The 12,811-nt window shown below is 49.1% G+C and overlaps 1 protein-coding gene across 1 annotated transcript; it reads right to left on the reverse strand.

The window, feature by feature from the left end:
• Positions 1-1,818: 1,818 nt before the first annotated feature.
• On the reverse strand, positions 1,819-5,150 carry LOC112888237 (probable receptor-like protein kinase At1g80640). The gene is made up of 10 exons (XM_025954552.1): positions 4,906-5,150; positions 4,093-4,260; positions 3,743-3,987; positions 3,483-3,615; positions 3,310-3,373; positions 3,121-3,217; positions 2,936-3,038; positions 2,706-2,824; positions 2,427-2,516; positions 1,819-2,342 (listed from the first exon to the last, which is right to left on the reverse strand). The coding sequence occupies exons 1-10, from the start codon at positions 5,123-5,125 to the stop codon at positions 2,178-2,180; spliced, it is 1,404 nt and encodes a 467-aa protein (XP_025810337.1). The 5' UTR covers positions 5,126-5,150; the 3' UTR covers positions 1,819-2,177.
• Positions 5,151-12,811: the final 7,661 nt, after the last annotated feature.

Genomic DNA, 12,811 nt, shown 5'->3' on the forward strand with positions numbered 1-12,811 from the left:
TGCGACGCAAGTTCAAGTGCCACCGTCAGATCAAATCAGATGTGATCGCGATCCTCTTCATGTGCTTTGCTTGCTGTTGCAGAGCAGCCGGGCAGGTGAACAGTTTAACCGCGGCCCAGAACTGCACGGCGCTAGTGTCAGTGTACGCCCGTGATCTCTGCAAGCTAAACTGGCGAGTGCACGTGACGGCGCGATCCTTGGCAGAGCCGAGCGAAGATTACGGTGCCACGCCACGGTCAACAAGACAACCCGAAACGCGACGCACCCGCCGTTTCGCCGTGCAAGCAAACGCTTGGCTTGAATCTGGGCACCACGGGGCGTGCAGAACTTCACAAAATTCATGGCGATCTTTATTCTGTAATCTTTTTTTGAATTTTTTTTGTTTATTCTGTAATCTGAGAACAATCCGTGGTTCCAAACACACACCCCACCCTACTTTTGTTAAGCCAGCAAAGGGTCATCAAGAATTGAAGATGGAGTCTTTTCAAAAAGAACTGAAGATGGAGAAAAAAAATAACCAAAAAAGCTACATGAAGAACATGGTTAAAGTTAGACCATACAACCCTAACCGTAAATTAAGCTATCTTTGCTTTTGGCGCCTGTTTGTTTGTAGAATTGTTGTCACACTACAAGACGAGGGGGAGGAAGATACATAAGAATCCATGTACTAGTGGGGTACCCCTTGTGATCATTGTTAGGTTTATGTCTTTTATATCCAAAGAGTCCATCACCAAAAAAGGTGAGTAAAGACAACCACAGGCAGGCACATGCTGCCACGAAATCAAGCTTTTAGATTCGGGCAATATGCCTAATCATCATACTCTAGTATTTGAAACACATTGTAAGCATGGAGGTTAAGTGGAAAAGACAGAAAAGCAAGACTAGACTACTCATGTTAAGGAAAAGCAGGATCTTGCTGGACTCTTGCATGGAACACTCAGTTGCGTTTCAGGTTGGTCGAGTGACAATGTGGCATCCCAGTCCCAGATAAGGACTTGGCTCGGAGATGTGACCACGCTGCCGTTCGACAGTCAGCACCACGGACAGTACCAGTGAGATACATTGAGCACCTTTCAGTACAAGAGGCACCGGTAGTGGTTAACTTAACCTAGACACTAATTTCCAAAGCTAGTATGAACATCATCTCCAACTACCTGATGATCCATCATTAGTGCAAGAAAAACACGGTATTAGTGTTGCATTAATTCACATACCTGCTAAAGCCGGTATGGATGCATGACCCCAACAACCTCATGAGCTGAGCATTTTTGGCTATCGCCAGTTCTCTACGCCGACAAGGCGACAAATGCATCGCATGTCGCCTTTTTGTCGTCGCCCTGCGCATTGTCTCGCCTTTGTCATATGCGCTGCACTTGCTGCTGCATAGATGGCCCTTTTCTTGCAGCCTATGATCACCCAACCATATGAAATGGTCTCCTAGTTTCCTACCTAATACGCACATGGTCACCTGCTCTTAGTCCCACTGCTTTTTCTGGTAGTTCTAATTCATAGTGATAGTCCCATAATTGCATTTCATCACGCTGAACATTTCAATTCACCCTCGCAGCTGAAATTAGTTGAAAGCACCTGGATAGATTACACTTTAAAATATAGGTGCAGTATACCGCTGTGATTTATATGTATCAGCTACCGCTGTGATTTATATGTATCAGCTTGCAAGCAGTACAGAAGGTATGTCTTGCAAGTAATTTGATGGTACTAGCAGAATTTCAGAGTCAAGCAAAAGATGTCATGATTCAGTCTCGAAACGCTTGATCTCTTGAGATCAAAGTGTTAAACAAGCATATGACGCGGTAGTAGACACAATAAACGACATGATCTGGGGCAGATCATATTTTCATCAATGGTAGTACTGAGTTACAGTGTGGAAAATCTTTAATCTATACAGCAGTTACCAGATTAAAAAAAAGACTTCTTTTTACTTCTTTATACAGCCAGGGAAATACATAACCCTCCTCTAAAACCCCCAAAACTCGGCCAATTCAGCTTAACAAGTAGCAGCACCTCAGATTGGGACTCAGACAAACACCATGGAAGGCAATGCAAAGCAAGGAACAACAACCCGTGCTCAACATCATAAGTTATCTGGAGTTCTGAACCACTTGGATGAACCGTGCTGAATCACCAATTCCAGTCATGCCCATGTTTCTTTTATCTCAACAGGGAGAATGCTTCTGAGTAGCATAGGGCGATTCTGGGCTGATCCTCAGAGTTCCTCCAAGCTCCATGGGCACTAGGGGTACCAGAGAATGGAGTACATCGGTGATTAGTGGCCTGTAACTTGGCTCTGGTTGCACGCAGAGCACAGCCACTGCAGCAACCTAGACGAAAAGACCCATCTGATCAGTTAAAAAGGTAAATACACATGGAAGATACAATACTGTAGTGATTTCGAAAATGCTTACTTGGTACAAGTGCTTCAGATCCATTGTGTTCTTGATCATGGGGTCAATTATGTTAGGGAGTTTGGATCTATCAGTTAGCTGAGGCATGGCCTGCATCCGAATCCATGTATGGCAATATGTCAGAAGTCAATGTGTCACTCAAATACAATTTATCTGCCTCAATTTGGACAGTGATGAGCAAATATATTCTTGCATGTTGATGGGAAAAAAATCTTATACTGTTTAATTGGATACTAAATTCTAATAATTTGAGATGCCCAATGTCATAACATTGCGTACCCATGTAACAATTGATTGGCACTGAGATTGTGCCGTCTTCTCAACAGGCTTCCTTCCCAGCAGAAGTTCTAGAAGTACTACTCCAAACGCATATACATCGCTCTTCTCAGTCAACTTCCCTGAATTTGATGCAGTTGCACATGATTAGAGTAGAACACCATAGTTGTGATTAAAGATTGGTCTACAAATAACATTACAAGTGAGACACATGGAGGGAAAAAAGGGCATACCATCTAATAAGTACTCAGGTGCTACATAGCCCATAGTTCCAGAAAGCTTTATATTCCCTTTGCTATGATTCCCACTAGTCACTGCCAGGCCGAAATCTGAAATCTGCATGATAAAAAAGTATAAGTTGCGGTCATTGGTCTATAGCAATATTGAATTGACAAGAAGTAAAATAATAAGGGCATACCTTAGCATTGAAGTCTGAATCTAAAAGTATGTTAGATGATTTCAGATCCCTATGGATAATTGGTGGGTTGCAGTGTTCATGCAGGTACTCTAATCCCCTGTTTGGTTCAGATACAGATGCATATTATAAAATGCAGTCATAAGCAAACAGCATAGTTAATCATACTAAGATAAGGTGCAAGAAGGGAACCTTGCTGTGTCAAGAGCAATCTTCATCCGAACGTGCCAGGTTAGAGCTGATCCATGTGATGGCCCTAGATACAAAACCACTGGGATTACATTGAAGCTTCTCTAATCTCCAACTCACTAAAGATCACAGTTCGACAACAAACATGATAAAAGGAAGTCCCAAAGAAATGATACCATGAAGTTGTGAGTCCAATGACCCATTCTCCATCAGCTCATAAATTATGAAACGGTTTTCCTCATGAATACAGAAGCCCACAAGGGACACTATGTTCGGATGCCGAATCCTCCCTAGCAAATCTAGCTCATTCTGCCAATTCCATCAACAATAAAAAAAGTATTACTATTATTTTCAAGAGCACCACCCAATTAATAACGACAATACAAACACAAAAATTTAAATGGACAATTTCAAGTAGACAATCAATAATCATCACCTCGAATTCCTTCTGGCAACTCTGTGTCTCATTACCCAATCTCTTCACCGCAGCAGCAAACCCTCCATCAAAATTGGCTTTGTACACACACCCAAACCCACCAACTCCAAGCACACTGCTCTCACTGAATTTTCCCGTCGCCGCCTCCAAAGATGTGTAATCCATCATCACGGCAGCACTCTTCTTGCTAGTCTTGTATGAGTTGAAGCTATTCAACATTGGCACAAATGCGATCCTTGCAGTATCTGTACAGCGCAAGTGAGTGGGTCAGAAGCTAGGTAAGTAACTCACATGGCCTCATGGGCAACAAGGCAAGTCAACGAGGAAAGCATGAACCAGTCAGCCAAGACCTATGCTCTGGGTGTCCTTGGAGTCGACCAGGGCTCGCCGTGATCGCCGCCACAGAAAGAAGGAGTACAGTGCGGCAAGGATGATCATGACGCCGGCGACGGATGAGACCACAATGGCAACAATAAGCTCCCTGCGGAGGTGTTGGTGCCTCTCCACCACAATGACCACTGCAACAGCAACACAAATGGAAAACGCAAGGTGGGTGCTAGTCTGTTAGACCCTGACGTACTGTGGATGTTTTGGAGCAAAAATTAAACATGAACATTACAAGGTCCATTCAGGCGTTGCAAAAGGATGAAATCTTCGAGACGAAACTGAAGTGAGTAAAATTGGAGCTCGCAAGATGACACAGGTCCTTGAACTCCAAAAGAAAGAACATCTTTTTTGCATTTGAATTTAATGCAGCAATAGTAACAGCAGTCAACTGTTTCCTTCTAGACAATTTATAGTATCCTTGGATCCTAAAATCAACCAATTTCTTTTCCTCCATTGCAATATACACAAAGTTTGATAGGCCAACCAAATCCACATTAAATTCCCGCACAATTTCAAATCCAGAGTCAAACATTCCACGTTCTTAGCTCAAACTTGGAAAAGATTAGGATCCCAATGAACTTTCCCCTCCATCACTCCAAAAGGGCTATTTTTTCCCAGGAAAGAATGAACAAATTCCCGGCCAAAAGACGAAATTTTGCAACACGATACACAGCCAAGCGAGGATCAAAAACCCACAGGAAAAGCACTGCAAGAACACAGAACACACTGAGACCCGTTTAAAGGGAAAAAAACAGTCGAGCTTTCATCCAGCATACCCACGGGAGGAGGCGCCGCGGCCGCAGGAAGCCCGGCGGCGGCGCCGTTCGCGGAGGCGACGCTGCCGTTGACGGCGGGGGCAGCCTGCTGTCCCGCGGGCGCAGAAGCCTCGGGCGGCGTGGCCCTCCCATTGGCCCCCAGCGGGCGACCCAGCAGGAGCAGCAAGAAGACGAGGGCGGAGGAGCAGAGCAGCGGCAATGGCGGCGGCATTGACCTCATTACTCTCCCTCCCAGTCTCCCTCCGCCGCTCCCTCCCCCGCCCGCCCGCCCGCCCGCCCGCCCTCTCGCGCTCCTCCGCTGGCGAGCAGGGCAGAGAGCCGACAGGGGCGTTACAACAACAGCAGGGGCACACTTAAGTCTGTGCCTTTCTGACCAGATACCATGCGAGTCAGGGAATCCAAAGAAAAAAGAAATGCAGACACAGCGGCCGGCACTCTCTTGTGTGCACTCAACTCCTCCCCTTTGGTGCGTTTCTCGAGCCGCCAGTTGATCTCGCTCGCTCGCTCGCTCGGTTTTGTTTCGGCCAGTGTAACCCTTTCTGGCTTTCTTGAACGCCTGGGTCAGTGAGACCGGGATGGAGCACGGAGGGATAGCGATGGCGACCAGGGAGAGGACTAGAGGAGAGAGAGGAGAGACCCCCGTGGTGCTGGTGCACGGACGGCAGGGGGTAGGGGAGAGACGGACGGCGGCGGTGCCCTTGCAGGGTTGGTAGGTCGGAGTCGAGCAGAGGAGCTGTCATGTGGCAGTTGCAAGAAAAAAGGCACCGCCGCAGCTGTGGATGGCTGATGGTACATGTGCTGTGCTGCCGCACACCAACTTCAATTTCGTGCGGCTCCGGCACGATGCCATCGGCGGATGGGCACCTCTTCCTTCTGGTGCACGACGAGCTGGCCTGTTCTTCCGCCACAGCCCGCAGGCGGACGGGGGTACGACGCGGTACCGGGGAGTTTGAGTGCACCGTTTGTTCCGTTTAACCGAGGTGCAGCCGACTACATCACCGTTTCAAATTATAGATTATTTTAATATTTTAGTTCATACTGCTAGTTTTTATGATATTTGGATATACAATATGTCTAGATATATAGTTGTTATTATTATATACTTGGTACCGGAGAATATTTAAAACCTCTTAGTGCACTGTTAAGCGTTAAATACCACCTCGGGTCAGATTACGTTTCAGGCAGCTAGAAGCAACTAATCGCAGGTGTAGTTAAGACGTTCAGAACGTCATCTAATTCTGAGTTTCTGGCCGGAGGGAGTACCAGGATCCATCGGTTTCAAATCTCAGTTGCACATCTCATTGGATGGAATTTCTCGATCAGCATTTCTCAAGTGACATCATGGCAGGGCGTCAACCGATGTGAACTTTTTTCCAAACAGAAAAATGGAACAACACGTTATCAAGCCCTAGAAGGAAAAAAAAATCAAGCTGCGGGGTCTAACTTAAACCGGGGGGATGAGTAGCTAGTTCTACTGAACGCCCCCGTTGCTGTTCGCCGAAAGCAATGTTTCATCCATCTCCCTTGACACCCTTCCATGGCTCCATGTCAGCTCATTAAGCCCGGCGTCTGTTTTGCACGGGCCCACCAATCAGTGCCGCCGGCTCTCGAGAAGCTGGCGTCGTACACGGAGAACGGGGCCATCGGTGCTTTTCCCCCAACGCCGGCAACCCAACGGTGGCCGGATTCAATCGGGCCTCCTCTCTTTTTCCGTTCTCGAGATCGTTAAGATTCCTCATCATCTTACCACGCAAAAACGCTGTGGAGGCACCGTTCTGGTCGAGCTGGCTTCTGTACACGTACGTCTAGTACTCGGACGCTGGTAGACTGGACACACAAAATAAATAGTGCAAGGGTGTTTGATTGTTGTTTCCCGCCATTTTTTTTTCTGTGACAAAAATAGATGAACGGAATGCGCGCGCGCGCGCATGAGCTTGACGTCATCTTGATCCGCCACGGGTTTCTGCTTCGGAATTGAGGGAGCGCTGGACGCTTTCTTCTCAAAAGCATAAACCATAAAGCATGGTGCACATCAAGGGCACCGCCACGCTCCTATTTTTTAATAAGGCTCGGATAAGGACAGTGACACGAGCAAATGCAGATCTTCAGTAAGCAAGGTTGCCAAGATAATCGCATCAAAGGCGCGAAGAGCTAGGAGGGACTAGACGGCTTTATACGTAAAACAAGAAGAACGGTACTATCTAGTATATATGGCCCATTTTCGGAAACACGTTGCAGATCCGATATGAATTACGCATGAAATGGTTCAATTCAAGTTTGTTAATAGAAAACGGAACGTAAGGGTGACACCTTATTCCCTCCATTCCTGGATGTTTGTTAACATCGATCCGTTCAATATAAGACGGAGGTATTACTCTCTCTGTCCAAAATTATTAGTATAAGCAACGGCTGAAGCTCGTCCCGCGCAGACGAAGGCGCAGCCCTTTGCCCCCCGTGATGCGCACCGTACGTTTTGGAACGACGGGGAACAAAATGATGTCTCCGCGAACAGCTCCACGGATTCTTGGGCACGGGACGGGATAACGGCCTGGGGCGCTGCTGCCCGGCGACTTTCGAGCCGGTTGCATGCGCCGGCGGTGGTGACCACTGCCCACTGCATGCCAACTAGTTTTTCTGGGGGCTTTGGACCATTGGTCCATCGCGGTGATGCCTCCTGCTCTGCCTGGTGTTGGTTGCTTCCTGAGGATCGAGCGAGTGGACGGTGGATGATGACAAGAACAACGAGCAGCGACAATGTCAACACCGGCTGCGATCCAGCCAGCCAGGAATGGAATGGCCGGATGGGATGACGTGTAACACGCACACGGGGAAGATTGGGAGAAATGGAGATCTATCCTCCCTAGCTTAGCCGAAGGCCAGGGGTGCTGAGGGAGGGAGAGACGCGTCGAGGTCGACTCGGGTTGGCCGGTTGGCATACGATACGATCGAGCTGGTCCTGGTGGGACTGGCACGCGTGCTGGCCGATGGCGATCGGCAGCGACCCGGCCGGGCGCCGGCACACCGGTCGACTGGACCCTGCCGAATAGCCTGCGTTCAGATGCTGGGGTTTTGGTTGGACTTGGAAGTGGACACGCCCGATCGGACGCTGAACTCTGACGTGAAGCCGCCGCGCACGGCACGAGGCGTGCACGCCAACGTGACCGGGCGTGATCGATCTGCACGGGCCCGTACGTACGTACACCTACGTACGCGCGCCGCGCCACCGCTGAAGCAGCGAAGCGCCAGGCTCCGTTCGCGCATCCCGGCACGCCGGCGGCGGCAGGCCGTGAGCGTAGGGGAGCCAGCCAGGTGGTGCTAGTAGGGAATGGAGTGTGGTTCAGCCACGAGGAGTCTGTCTCATCTTGAGCCAACAATTAACGGCCGGGCGGGAATCTCGTTGCACCCCAGGCCTCAAATGGGCCGACAACTCGTGCAAAAGAGATTTTTTTTTTGAGAGGAAGGTAGGCTTTTATTTATCGTGCAAAGAGATTCGGCGCGGGCAAAACGCGCTTGAAAGAAAACTTTCGACTTTGAGGGTCGCCACACGGTTCTACAAGGCGCATTAGCCCACGCGTGGCGATTTGAAGTTTTGGAACGACCATTGCCAAGCAACAAGGCCGGCCAATTGGGCCCACCCGATTTGCGGGTGCATGTATGATGGCCCATTAAACAGTTGGGCCATACCCTCGCTCGAGTCCAGTTTTGCCGTCCGAAACAAAAGTTATGGTTTACTACCGGCACGTAACCGTGACACGCTGCACTGTTCCGGTGCGGGACACAGCGGGGGGGACCCACCCGCCCGGCGATGCCATCGTGCGCCACGACCCAGACGACACGCAGTGCGACAGGGGAGCTCCCATCCCCGTCGCACGGAGGGCGCGCGTCCTCCGTGCTCCCGGCGAGAGCGCCACCAACCCAGCTTCAATCCACTCGTGCTCAGCTCATGGGTGGCCTGCTCCAGTATAATATAGTGATGCTCTTTTACTCGTAGGGACGCAGACGCCGCAGCAGCCACCACGGTCGCGTATCTTCCATCCTCAGAGAGTTGATGGAAGGCTTGAAGCTGAATGGGCTCCATATGCTCACTGAGCTCTGACAAGAGATCACCGGGGAGCGTGGTCATCCTCCATGGTACAGTAACTGCCCGCTGCTGCGCCCAAGTGTAGCCTAGCCGTTGAAAAGTGAAACCTTGCTATAACTCATTAACTTGAGTAGTAATATTTGAGTATTTGACCATAAAAAAAAGTATTTGACCACACAGAACCGGCATTCCTCTAGAGGTTGAACTTCACACCACCATGACGACGTAGTGTACAGTGTACTACTCCTACTGTACACTGCATTGGCATATTAGCAGCACCGGAGTGGTGTACGAGTACGTGCGCCCAGTGTGCATCGTGGGCACAGCGCGCACCGACGACAGGCGGGGTAGTGTTGGTAGAATGATCTAGCCAGGTAGAAATGGATCTCGTGTAAAGCTCTAAGAGACTATGTACAAATATTGTACCCATCAAAGGTTTGGATGTAAATTGGCACCCTCCCTCCTCTGTATAAAGGACTCAAAAGGGTTATTGGAAGAAAACTGTCATTTAAAAGCACTCCACACTTATACAGGCAGCCGGCCAGCCCAGCCTGAGCGTCCCGTCCCCGCTCGCCTGACGCCTGGGGCCGTTGTGTCAGTGACCGTCACGGTGTCCCTCTGCGTACCGAGCACACGCCTGCCTTGGCAGCTCAATCGTCCGTTCTGTCCTGTACCGAACTCGACAGTCGGCACGGTCAATACGCCGTAGCAGGTGCAATGCCGTATTTTCCCCTCATTTGCCAGGACTGCTAGTGACTCGAACACCTTTGTTTTGTTTTTCCTTGGAATTTGAAGACTTGTATGTATGGCCAGCCAATGGATTTTGTAATGAGATTCGAGTAATGAGCGTCTTTTGAGCTGCGAGCAACGAAAATATTTTGACCTGGCTGAAAGTCACGGAGAATTTAAAGATTATTACTCACTCTTTTGTTACCTTTGTCATTTGTCAACGCCCAAACGGTAACAACTCGGCAAAAGCGCCGCGTAGCTGCACAGGTTGACTTGTGCGTTTACATGCATGAGTATAATACGGGCGCGGCCGTACGCGGCTCATGTGCCGCCCGTGCCGCTGATAGAATACCGCGACGAGCACTGAGGCTTGGACGTGTACCAAGTGGCGCCCCCGTGCACGTGCTCAGCGCACGAGACGGCCGCGCAGCAAGATTTTTCAGATAGCCTCGCCTCGCTTATGAGAGTACAAGTTATCTTCACCTTTCGGCATTCCTTTTCTTTTCTCCTGACCTACGGTGTGAAACTTGACATGACTGTGATCGATGCTGCTCCACCGTACGTGCTCGGTTCCTGAATGTGCCCGGATTCATGGCGCGGTACAAGCTCACTACTAGTACTGTACTGCCCCAATGAAGGATGATACCAAGATCAACGTTTAACTGCTCTCTAATAACTGCATCTAGATGTACTGCTGACTGTTCTACCAGCAGTAGGCCCGGTGGTTATAGGACTTCCGTTTTATTGCTTCATCCACTGCCGCTAGCTGACATTGATTTATTAACCGTGGGATCCGTCAGAAAACACCGGGAGCGTTAGGCTCCATCGGTCGACGGACGTGTACGTCGGTCTCGGCGGAAAGCGAGGCACTTCCCCGGCGGATCGGAGCATATGCTCGCGTGTCTCCGGCGCGCAAAGCCAGCCAGCCAGCCAGCCATCCGTCGTCGCCTCATCAGTGCCCTTCGCCTTTCTTTCTATCAGCCTGAGCCGCATGAATCCAGAATTCAGGCTGGGGCTACAGGTAGCTTTGGCTCGGCGTGACCACCGCAAAGCTGCCTGTACCAAGGGAACCCGGGCCTTGCGTAGATTGCAAATCTTTTCAACCGGAGATACTGTAGCGTTTTCATTTGTATTTGACAAATTTTATCTAATCATAAACTAATTAGACTAAAAATATTCGTCTCGTGATGTACAATTAAACTATGCAATTAGTTATTTTTTTACATACATTTACTGCTCCGTACATGTGTCCTAAAATTGATGTGATGGAGAGATAGTGAAAAAGGTTGGAAGTTGGAGGGGAACTAAACAAGACCCCGGGTTTGGCATGTTAATCTTTTGCCTTGGAGCTGAGCTGGTTAACTTAATTCTTCGGGAGCACGGAGAAGTTTGCCGCGAAATGGAAGAGGCAGTACTACCTTCAATATCTGCCGTGTGATGTGACTGATGGTAGCTTCGCGCCGAAGTTATGGGAGCTCGCCCTTCGCCACGCTGCCTCGATCAGCGGCGAAGTCCAGTGCAGTCAGCACCGGTCATCGGCTGCCGGAGGGGCATGTGAGGGCCACTCGTCTTCCGCCGGCGGTCTGACGCCGCGCAGGAGTGCAGGACTCACGTCGTTTCGACCAGTCGTGTCCGTCTTATTGCTCTGCAGCCTGGCCTGGTCGACGAAATTTCCGCGTTCCGTGCGTCCCACGCCCATACCTGCGCCTGCAGCAGACGAGGGTCGAGTCGCATTGGAGTAGCGGACAGGAAGCAACCGGAACGGGCTGTTAGCTTCCAAGTGTTTCTTCTTGGCTCGTCTGATCATGAAAATACTAGCACTCACTAGCTCCGCGTCCAATACTGGCACTAGCACATAGCCTGGGGTGTGGGTCAGGGTTAAGCTCGGAGTGGACGGCGACTTCCCGAGGCTCGCGTGGGGGGTGCATGGTTCATGTGATTAAACTTCGATCTCCGTTATATCGAATGTTTAATTACTGGTTAGAAATATTAAATATAAATTAATTATAAAATTAATTGCACATATAAAGATTAATTTGTGAGATGAATCTATTGAGCCTAATTAGTCCATGACTTGATAATATGGTGCTACAATAAACATGTACTAATGATAGATTAATTAGGTTTAATGGATTCCTCTCTGTAAATTAGCCTCCATCTGTATAATTAATTTTATAATTATCTTATATTTACTCCTTCTAACTAGCATCCGAATATTCGATATAACAAATACTGAACTTTATTCCCTGCAACCACAACCAAACACGAGATTCGGGGACCGCCGGACCGGCGTCAGCTGACGGCTCCAAATCTACAGCAACATGTCTTCTTGCGTCGCTCAGACCGGCCAGGTACCATCCCATCATCTAGTATTGGTATGGTTTGCCTGTTCGAGTTGCTTGGTTTTCTGAAACTTTGGCATCGAACCCCCACCACCCCCCACCCCACCCCCGATAATGCGTTTCACAAGAGGAAAGAAAGTGTTTAGTCTCACGGAACTCCCCAATTAAGGAAGGTCACAAGTCCACCACACACGCCCCATCACTTTCTGGCAGCTTTCTCATTTCGACGTCGATTTAGTTACACACGAACCGTTTGCTATAGGGATCCCACTACTATATGCAGTGCTAACCCTTCCTGTAGCTGCGAGCCTGCGATCATCTTGCCAACGGAGTCACCCAAGCCAAGAGGCCAAGACGCAGCTACCGTCTCAGAACGTCGTAAGACTAACTTCAATAGGCAACATGCAAATGCATATGAAGCAATATAATATCACAAAATGCATGACGCTGGATACTGTGTATTGCAAAACGAATCTCCAAAGGAGCATGCATATTTGACACATATTTTGCACTTGTGGAGAGAGGGAATGTAAAAATACATCCTCTCTCTCCTCAACGCATCTCTGCCAATCGACCAGGGTAATTTTTTTTTACGCGGGAGTCAACTGACGGAGCCCGACGCATGTTCCCCGTTGGAGCTCCTCATTTTTTGCATACCGCATGCATTCACTGTACACGGTACGCACAGTGCCTTTTGCAAATACATTTGCACGAGACCCGTTGAAGTCAGTCTAAAGGAAGACATCTCGGGGAG

This window comes from Panicum hallii, chromosome 1 (genome assembly GCF_002211085.1).
Source record: "Panicum hallii strain FIL2 chromosome 1, PHallii_v3.1, whole genome shotgun sequence".
NCBI classification, from domain to species: Eukaryota; Viridiplantae; Streptophyta; class Magnoliopsida; order Poales; family Poaceae; genus Panicum; species Panicum hallii.

What these genes read in the sequence shown, in the direction of transcription:
- LOC112888237 (XM_025954552.1), bottom strand. Translation starts at nt 5,125, where the DNA reads ATGAGGTCAATGCCGCCGCCATTGCCGCTGCTCTGCTCCTCCGCCCTC. An exon ending in GTTGCCAGAAGGAATTCGAG is followed by an intron (nt 3,616 to 3,742) that starts GTGATGATTATT and finishes TGGAATTGGCAG; the next exon opens with AATGAGCTAGATTTGCTAGG. An exon ending in GCCAATCAATTGTTACATGG is followed by an intron (nt 2,517 to 2,705) that starts GTACGCAATGTT and finishes ATTCGGATGCAG; the next exon opens with GCCATGCCTCAGCTAACTGA.